Here is a 10,807-nt window from a genome sequence, read left to right as displayed (position 1 = left end):
TGTGGTGATGATGTGGTGGCACATATATTTTTAATATAACCGAAAAAATATTCATTATCAATCTAGAAAATCCCCACGAAACACTGGCGCATAAATTTGTTTTTTGCTTGGATTAGCACACGCAATTCTTGTTCTATTGTTATAAATGTTCTACCATGATGCAACATAGCGTAGATCAAAAGTTAATTGGACAAAGTTCACCATGGAAGAGTGTACACAATGTCACTTTCGGACATAGCCTACATTTCATTTTAATTTATTATCTTCTTTTCTCTTGTCCAGACTGGATTTTCGTGTCTTTAATCTTCTTCTACCCAAATCGTTAAAAAAAACAGTAATGAACTGTTCAATTATTTCTTACTTTTATATCCAAATTATAATACATAAATCAAATCCTACCTGATCAAGTTGTTGCATATCATTTTGAACTTTTCTGATTTGTTCCTGAATTTCACTGATCTGCCTTTCCATGGTGGCTATTTCAGCATTGTCATCTTTCACTTTCTTCAGAAGCTGTTCCCTTTCTTGTGCAGGAGTACCTCGACTTTGCTCTTCTTCGAGCAATGATGAGCGCTTCTCTTCAGCTTCATGCAATTTTTGGTATAACTGAACGGCTTCTTGCTTTATCTGAAATATTAAATAATAATAATAATAATAATAATAATAATAATAATAATAATAATAATAATAATAATAATAATAATAATAATAATAATAATAAGAAGAAGAAGAAGAAGAAGAAGAAGAAGAAGAAGAAGAAGAAGAAGAAGAATATACAAAATAAAAGAGCAATAACTACGAAGATATATTAACATTGTATGTTGCATTGATTATACATAAATAATAAATACAGACGCCTTATGCTGATGTTCATAAATGTAATATACAGGGTGATTGTAAATGATTCATCGTGTTTTGAAATGAAATATGTCGAAAACTATTAATACAATATGTTTGTGCTAACAATGAAAAGAAAGAACATATCTGAAATTTCAATTTCTCATATTAATCTCAGATCGTGGCGACAGATGGCTGTACAAGCCTAGTTTCCAAAATGGCGCCTCTGCAGCAGAAAGCATGACTTAGCGCTTTTCCCATGACCACCTACACCTCCTCATTAGTAAGTTTGTGATGTTTTTTTTTTTTTCCTGGGGACATATGAAAGACAGTGTATGCGCATTCCTTACCAACAACTTTCATGAGATCCAGGATCGCATTACAGGTGCATTTCCGACCATTAACAGAGATATGATAGAGCTTGTGTGGGTAAAAATAGACTACAGCATAGATGTGTGTTGCGTGACGAAAGGAAGCCACATCAATCATTTGTAACATTATGCCTGAAACTTGGACAGTTTCTGTATATTTTCGCCTGTCATTCGTTATTGTATGTTTTATACATTTTAAAATAGAACCCTTTCAATCTTGAGGAATCACCCTGCAGCTTGTGATCTTCCTATAGTACAGTTAATTTAAAATGGATTCCTTGCTACAACTTATTTTGTTTATATCATCTTAAAATTTCTTGTGGGCCATTCTGGCACGACCTTTTTCTTTTAATATCTTTCTGTTCGGATTTGAGTTGATTTTGAGTTTTAACGCCCCTTTCAGCAGCGAGGCTATATGAGATGGGACTTACTGATTAACGTGGAATTCGAACATGAGCTCCCGCTGGGAATCGAACCCGGATCTCCCACACCAAAGGCGCGTACACTAACCGCTTAGCCACGAAGGAGCTCCTGTTCGGATTTTAGTTTCCATTGCGAGCACAGAATGTTCACTCGCACAGTGGTTCGCACTTGGAGAGTGGTTCGAACTACGGGTAGCGAACTCCATTCTAAAGCCAATCTATGTGACGATGGCAGAAGGTATATTGACCTCACATACCCAGTTTACAAATTATCTCATCATTTACAGCAATTCGTGAGCTGCAGTATCTTGGCTATATCTTCATTAAATAAAAAAAAAGTGAAAAGAATTGTTGTACGTCTTACCAGGAAAGGTAGGACGAATAAGGATAACGGAATGAAACGTTCTAGGCGTTATTCGTATGGTTGTTTGACCTCATATAGCGCCATGCCCTTGTGGTAAATGTTACTCTTTTCATGTTACTTGTCTTCTCTATCAAGTAATTGTGGATTTGCCTTTTATAAGCTATGCTGGGATTTCGAAATTAAGTCTTATTCATTAATGAAACTTAATAGTTGCTTACTACTACTTTTTCAAATAGAACACCTAAGGCGGTTTATAGTTGTAAATTAATAAGCATGTCATAATTCCGAGAGAACAGGGGTTGGCCAGCAAGTAGCTGGATGAGATACAGAATTGAGACGTTATCTTTTTCTCTTCTTTGAAGCTTTGCAACATTAAGCCGATCATCATTTGTCTCTGTGATCGTCCTATAGACTGTTACCAGAAGGAAATGCTTCAAATAATGAAGAAAACAAAGGGCATCCATAGATCAATAAATCCGTTACGATTGGATAACCTTGAAACTGTACAATACGAATGGCGCCGTTCTGTTTATACACCCCGACAAAAGACATAAAAAAAAGAGAACAGTATCAACACCTCCTGTATTGTGGAACAAATAATGGAAAAAAAAAATTCCCTTTCTTCCCTTATGTTCACTGACATTCCGATACAAGAAAGATCATCTAAGAAATGAAAGAATATGTATATTGTTGAATGTACAATTTAACACACAGGTGTCCAACAAACAGAGATAGAAGAGTGTTATGTAATGCATATATTATTCTACAAAAGTGAGCCAAAGTGAGCCAAACTTAGAGAGGTAGCAAAGTTAACAGGTTTCACTATGTAATAAAAACTAAATGGTCAAATATTTCAACTTACCTGAGAGACGGAAAGTTCATCCTCCAGAGCACTTTTCTTTGAATTTTGGGAATCCATTTGTTGCTGTAATTCTTCCAACTGGTGTTGAAGACTCGTATTTACATTTTGAAGTTCCATATATCGTTCTCGAAGATTAGGATTCATTGCTGCTACTAAACTGTTGGTCATATGCTTTTCCTACAATGACAAATTTACAAATACTATCTTCAAAAATATCTACTATAACTATATATATATATATATATATATATATATATATATATATATATATATATATATATATATACATGGAAAAGAAAGAAAAAATGTAAATCCAGTATATCTTAATGTGCAGAAACATTAAAACGATGTATTTTACTTTACTCATACAATTTCTCATTATTTACGGTCAAGAAATACATCCAGGTACTTTACTGACTGTAGCTTTCAATTGTTATAACTTTATATTTAGAACTAAAATAATACCTGATCTATTTCCATCTCTAACTGATGAATTTGCTTCTCTCGTTGCTGCTTTTCAGCAAACAGCTGTTCAAGAAACTGAGCTTCTTGTTGATTACGCGACTGCAGCTCGCGGCATTCAGCTTCCACTTCCGCTTTCTCTGTGTCTGTATTCAGTTTGTCCACCAGCAAATTATAGTCCGCCAACTTCCCTTGTAGTTCTAAAAAAATACAACAATGTTGTAAAACATATATTTGATGTAATGTCATGTGATGACAGTACAAATCAAAAGCGTTATTTCTTATACATTGAAAAAAAATATTCTGTATGTTTCTATTTCATTCTTTGCGACAGCGGATCGTTTGATAAAATTTAAAATATTCAAACATTATTATTTAAATTACTTCGTCGTTTGATAAAGGTCTCTACGGAGCCTTCGAGCTTTATATATACACATACAGGGTGTTTCAAAACAACACCGACAATGTTTGGGAGGTGATTCCTGACACCAAGATAAGACAAAAATAGACCAACCTGGGAGCACAAATGCTTCCTTTCGGAATTACAGACTGCCGAAAACATGAAAAAAAAAATGAACTTTAAAGATCTATAGTTCTCAAACTATGGGACCTACCGTAGTCGGGTCAAGACTTTACTTAGGAACTAGTATGTGCCCTATCCAAAAATACGTGTTCCAGAATCCTGCGATACTTTCGCAACAATTTTTATATAGGTAGTTGATGAGTACTTCAAGTAACATGACCGTAGAAAAACACCCTCTATAAAAATTGTTGCATGAGTACCTTAGGATTCTGAAACATGTATTTTTGGATAGCGCACATATTACTTCCGACTACTGTAGACCCCATAGTTTTGGAGCTATGGACCTTTAATGTTCATTTTTTCATGTGTTCGGCAGTCTATAACTCCAAAAGGAAGCATTTGTGCACCCAGGTTGGTCTATACTTTTCGTCTTATCTTGTCAGGAATCACTTCCCAAACTTGTCGGTGTTGTTTTGAAACACTCTGTATATACATATGAAGTATTTGAGATATTTGTTATTATACTTGAATACTAATCATTTCGTTAGCTTTCAGATAATTCCTGTAGAATCCTTATACTTCCGAGCTTTCACCTTCAGTTTTGACAAACGGAAATTCAGCATTCACATAAGACAATGTGCTACCACGTTGGTCTGCCCCGGGAAGTAGGTTCCGTTTCAGTCTCTTGGTATTTTTATATTAATTTTTTTCCTCCTATTTTTAAACTTCCGAAAGAGGTAGTGTACAAATTATACACGGATTAAAATTAAAGGTAGATGAGATTACTGGTACTCACTCAATTCAATAGGAAAACTCAATACTGTATACGAAACATTATTCTTACCATAATAAAGAAACCTTTACTATAATATTATATTTTCCAACAACTGATTTTTAAACATATAATGTTATGAGATCTATAAATAAGATTTTGTTGTTGCAAATATTAAAATTGCTACAACAGGACATAATTCAGCCGAACAGATAAAACATGTAAGACTTAATATTATTTTCGTACGCTGAATTTACAAAAGAAAGTAAGTATAGTTCCAACTAAACAAATGACAAACTTTGATCATAAATGATACCGAACCCATACATTGACATATAATAATAATACTTATTAACGAAAATACGCTATATTTTGTATTAGTTTGGGATGCAGTTGGAGTCTTACGCAATGCATCTGAGTTCCGCATAAATAGCACTTTTTTAGAAACTTCTACATCACAAAAAAAGTAAACCTATTAATCGATGCAAATTTAAGTACATACACTAAAGCTGAAAATATTGTCTAGATAAAAGTTAAATGATAGAACATTTTATTTCTAACTCAATTGGTTTGCATTTTAATTCTAAAACTAATTGACTTCATTACCTGTAGGGTGTTTTATTTGTTTGAAAACAAAAACGCAATATTAAGATGACCAAATTATTATTTTATTATAGAATCTGTGAAAAAAAAGGAGAGAGAGAGATATCTTTAATCTTCTTATAAGCCACATCTACTCTTCCTGTGATCAATTTCTACATTTTTATTTCATAACCATTCCGTCTTAGCAAGTCTCTGGTGTCAATAAAACTTCGAATTTGAAGAACTTATAAAGTATTTTTTTGAATGTTTTATCAAATGGTACGCTGATACACATAAAATCAACTAGATAAACACAAAATAATTCATCAATTTGTAAGTAATAATACTTTCGGTTTTCTGTTCAAGATTCAAAGAACTATCTGCTCTGGCTCTCAATTCAACTACAGGCAGAAAGTTGTTTCTAAAACGTCACAAATGAAATAAAACAATATTGTTGATGGAAAATTATAACTATTATTTCTTATATCACAATTATTTTAACATTCATCACAAATCCTAAACTTGGCTACAAATACAGCAAAAATAATTTTGTCTAAGTCAAATTCTCTCTCCCAAATATCTAAACCGCCCCTTTCTTGAAAGATAATTTGCTATTGGTATGACATAATTATCGTACCAACGTATACTGAAAATCCGTATATCTTGTTTCCTACTTAATTTTCGCTACCTTCATCTCAGCAGTTTCCGGGAAATTTCGGTAATTAATACGTTAACAAAAGAAATGCTCTGTTTGTTACTTAAAAACATAAAAGTTACTAAACATGTTCCAATATATGATGTACTTTCTGAGGTAACAAATTATTTGAACTTTTCTGTTAAGCTATTAATGTCTTACATTTTCAAACTTTTTCTTGGAAAAACTAAAGTGAAGGTACTAGCTCCATTGGTTTCGTATTTAACTAAATAGCAATTAAAATATGATACTTGAAGAACTACAAGTGTCCTATGCGTTGTCTAAGTAAGTAAACTCGTTACAGTACAATTCTAATTAAAAATAACCAATGGTAGGATTACCTGTTAATTCAGAGGCCATTTCTTTCACTCTTTTATCATACACAAGAAAAGTAGATTGCTCTTGAGCATAACCTTCCTTCTCTTTAGTTAATTTCCCAATCTCTGCGTTAAGTTCTGATATCTTCATCCGTAGTACTCCCATGAAGTAACTTTTATCTTGGACTTGTCTCTGAGGACCTTTTACTCCCGTTTTCAGTCCGCTTAATCCTTGCTGAGTGATTGGACGGTCAACTACGCTTACCTGTCGTAAGTAAAAAGCAGATATGCAAATAAACAAATAAATTCACATAAAAAGAATCAATGGCATTTCGGTGTACTGGATCTTTTTTATTTTATTTTATATATATATATATATTTCGTTCCCTTCTTGGTTTGAAGATTTACAAGCTGACCAGATTAAGAACAGGATCAATTTTACGGATAATTAATTACAAATGAAATGCCTTTCCAGATAACGCTTAACCTAAACACTATTTGAAGGTTGTTTAGATGAGTAGGAAGTACTATAACGATACCATTCACAGTACAGTAAAACCTAACTATGTTGGTCACTATCGATTCCATTGAAAATGGCCAACTTACAATAAATAAATGTATTTTGAAGCAAAATCTATTATAGACTGTAATGTAACAGCTTGTAGTGAAATAACTAATTATTATCTACGTATTAGTTTATATATACAGAAGCGGCGATTACGGGGGCAAGAGGGGGCAGTTGCCTCCATTTATTTGAAGTGACCCCTTAATGTATATAGTTTCATTTGGAAATGTAAAGTTTTTGTATGTATTACTGGTTCATAGAAAAAAATGGTGCCATATAATATTTGCCGTAGCGTGAGTACGTATTGGCTATTTGTCCTTCCATGGAGTTAAGAAAGCTACAGGCATTGCGTTTTATTTGCAATTCAAAACAATTAATATTGCAATTGGGTACTTGTTCAAATGTCGTAGCATATGCTTGTAATATTTATTGTCTTTCATTATCTAAGATCAATAATATACATTTAATAGCATGTGTGGAATTTTGTTCATTAACCCCAGTTTCAATATAACTTCTACAAAACAAGCCTCATTATTCATTACTATGATTAATATTATCCTTTCTATTTATTTGTTTTGCAAATTTGGTATTAAATAATCTGATCACACAACTTTCCAGACAGAATTTTAAGATGCTCATGAACAAAAAATCAAATCTCTCCTTACACTTTCGTTGTTTGAGTTAAAGGACTAGTACCTACTTGTGTTGCTCTTGTCAATTTACTCACGGCAGTACCCAAGGGGGGAAGGGGGCCATGCCTCCCTCTCCTCATCAGCTAATGATTTATTTTAAACGAGTAAAAAATTAAACGAGAAATGAAATTAGTTCTTCATTGTTACTCTATTCAGTGGAAGTTTATAATAAGAAACAGAAATGAACAAGTGACCTCCTCCTTTTTTTCTCTCTTTCTATTTTTCTTGACGAATTCGCTTTACACAAGCTAGATAAAAACATTGTGTTGCTAAGTTATTAAAAAAAAAAAAAAAAAACTTTTGGATTTAATCAAACATTCTGGTCAGCGTTCCAATATTCGTGCTACATTTTTTTTAAAGCACTAAATCACTTTATATGAAAGCAAACATTAAAAAAGGAACTGTATTAACGCTGAATGTTTTAATTATAGACTAAGTACTAGTTGTTTGTCCTTTTTTTCTTGCAATACATTCGCCACAAAGCTACACCGATGAATAGCATAAGAAATTAACAGATTCTATTTTATTCTCTACCTGTCTCAGGCTAATAGAAGACATTCCTAATTTTCCGGGAGTCCTTTCTTTTGAAATTTTAATTCCTTTATATTTTATTTTATAGGTATTTATGGGCATTACAGGCATCTACGGCCTTAAGCCTGCAGGCCAGTAGTCAGGATTATTTCATTGGGAAGGCCTACTAAAACCTTACATATACTATTAAAACATGTTAAGCAATTTGTGTTGATTTGTCACTTGGGGTGACCGGCCCCCGTAGCTATGGGACTGTAAGCCCGTCACGCATGAGGGGTGACGTCCCTCGTCATGCACACTATTATGGGAAGGGGGAAGGATTAGGGGGAAGGATTAAGATAATAGCGAAGGAACGAAGCGGTCTGGGATCCAACCCGACATTTACCTGGTGTGAGTGAGGAAAACTCAGGAAAAATCTCAATTGAAGCGGCTGGCCAGAAAAAGTTGTTACACTTTTCGACCGAGTGAACCCACCGGGAATTGTACCTGTGACTGCTCGCACCAAAGGCGAGAGCTTGTGACAGCTGACTGAAACTATAATCGAAATTTAAAAGCGTCCCGACTGTTTGTTAGGACAACTGTCACATTTTTTAATACTCTTTCTTCGTTAAAAAACCAATTCTGATCGTATATATGTACTGTACGTTATTATACCTTAGTGTGTTAATTTAAACATTTGTGATTATAGAAAAATAATACTAACAACATTTTTGAACATTAAAAATCATGATACTTAAGTAGCAGATCTACTGTTAAACACGAAAGAAATTAGAAGGAACCCGAAAATGTCGTACATTTCTTGATTTCTGAAAATTAAATATCAACAATGGACTTTCACTGTACAAATTAATGTTCTGTGGACTAACGTTTGAAGATAGGCGAAGTCTGTCATTCTGACCTCTTCTAAATACCTGGATTTCGCGCTCGGAGAACTTAATAATTTTTATTTAGTTTTATTTATTTTTAACAGACTGGTAGGAAAAGTGTGGTGTTTTTGAGCTTCGTGCTTCGGTATTGGAGTGGTTCTTGTATTGCACAATAGAAGGAACATCAGTCGGTGGCTCAATACATACGACAAAGCTAGCTTGGGAGGTAGCAATAAATTAAAGAACAAACATGGTGCAGTCCTAAGGTCAGTGATTCTATCACCTTTCGCGCTCCGAGGGTGTCTTTCCTTCATCTCTTCTGTGAGAGTGCGAAAAAAGAACTGTCCCCATCAGTGCTATGGTTGAAAGCTAGCGGAGTGCGTGTGTATCTGTATGTGTGTTTGTGTCTTTCAGTGCTGAATGTGCGTGTTCATCCCTTTCAGGGAGAGGTGTTTATTATTATTATTATTATTATTATTATTAGTGAAGTGTACTCTGAATTTGTTTTCGGGTTAGTGAATGAATTGGAAAGAGGAATACGCAACTTTTTTTTGTCAAAAAAAGTAAAAACGCCCCTGAAGATACAACGGTTCCTTAAACATAACGTAGCAGGGTGCTCTGTTCATCGCGTGAGTACAACTTCTGCAGAAACCAGCAGTGCATCGACAAGCTTTTCCTCTCCGCCTTCATATGACTCAAATGATATTGGGACCTTCGTTGGCATAAAATTGGATAGTTTAGAAAAGGTGAACTTGTTAAATGTATGGAAACCAGATAGTCTATATAATTTTCCCTGTGAGGAAGCACAACGCCGTTAGCGTTTTTTCCAGAGAAAATGGCTGAAAGACTTTAGTTGGTTGGCCTACTGCCACAAAGAAAGAGGTCTGTTCTGTGCGATTTGTGTTTTGTTTATGGAAAATAAGAAGGTAGGTCACCAGAGTATAAGTGCATTCGTGACGAAAGCTTTTTACAATTTAAAGAAAGCAATAGAATCCTTCGAACAGCATGAAAGTAACAAATACCATAGATATGAAGCAGCGAAAAGTGTGACAGTATGCAATTTAATTGAGGGGAAAACAGTTAGTATCGATCAACAAATTGACAGCAAGAAAAAAAAGTACAAGAAAATAGGAAAAAACTCGTACCTATCGTGGAAACTATTCATTTGTGTGGTCAACAGAATCTACCCCTTAGAGAAACACAGGACTGGGGTCGGATTGAGTTGTCAACTCCAAACCAAAATTATGAAAACTTCAGGAGTCCTTTGCGATACCGTGTCGTTTGGAGACACAGTGCTTGAAGAACATTTAAAAAGTAGTTCGAAAAACAGCATGTACACTAGTGCTAAAGTGCAAAATGCTAAAGTGTAAAACAAAGCAATATTTCAGTATTCTCCGCTGATGAAACAATGGATGTTTCTCAAACAGAACAATTCTCTCTGTGTGTGTGCGATATGTGGACCTCGATGAGTGTGTGCTTAAAGAAAACTTCCTGTGTTTTGTGCCAGTATATGAGGTGACCAGAAAGGGCTTATCAACAGTGATAGAAGACAATAAAATAGTCTCGGCTTGGACATGAACAATTTAAGAGGACAAGGCTACGACGGCGCCGGAGCCATGAGTGGAGAGTGTAAAGGAGTTCATGCACTAATCAAGAAACTGTATCCTAAGGCCTTGTACACACATTGTATGTCCCATTGCCTTAATCTGTGACTTTCTGATGCTTTGAAGATGCAAAATATTTGTAATGCAATGGGAGTTATATCTGAATGCTGCACATTTATTCATGCAAGTGCAAAACGAACAAGAATTCTGGAAGATAAAATTAAAGAGCTTCTGCCTAACTGTGACAAAAGTAGGCTACAAAAAGTTTGTGAAACTCGATAGTGCGAGAGGCATGAAGCTGTGCTACTATTTAAAGAAATGTTAAAGTCTATTATTGCTGTTC

The 10,807-nt window shown here is 34.4% G+C and overlaps 1 protein-coding gene across 1 annotated transcript in view; it reads right to left on the bottom strand.

The window, feature by feature from the left end:
- LOC145688048 (intraflagellar transport protein 74 homolog) overlaps positions 1-10,807 on the bottom strand; it is a 46,081-nt gene that overhangs the window by 20,351 nt on the left and 14,923 nt on the right. The window contains exons 4-7 of the mRNA XM_081761757.1: positions 6,231-6,471; positions 3,322-3,518; positions 2,857-3,033; positions 400-627 (exon numbers count right to left, since the gene is read on the bottom strand). Coding sequence (XP_081617883.1) covers positions 400-627; positions 2,857-3,033; positions 3,322-3,518; positions 6,231-6,471 — 843 coding nt within the window. The remainder of the gene's footprint in view (positions 1-399; positions 628-2,856; positions 3,034-3,321; positions 3,519-6,230; positions 6,472-10,807) is intronic.

The sequence above is a fragment of the Thermobia domestica genome, chromosome 1, assembly GCF_964235325.1.
Source record: "Thermobia domestica chromosome 1, izTheDome1.hap1.1, whole genome shotgun sequence".
Classification (NCBI taxonomy): domain Eukaryota; kingdom Metazoa; phylum Arthropoda; class Insecta; order Zygentoma; family Lepismatidae; genus Thermobia; species Thermobia domestica.
This window is presented reverse-complemented; position numbering and strand designations above follow the sequence as displayed.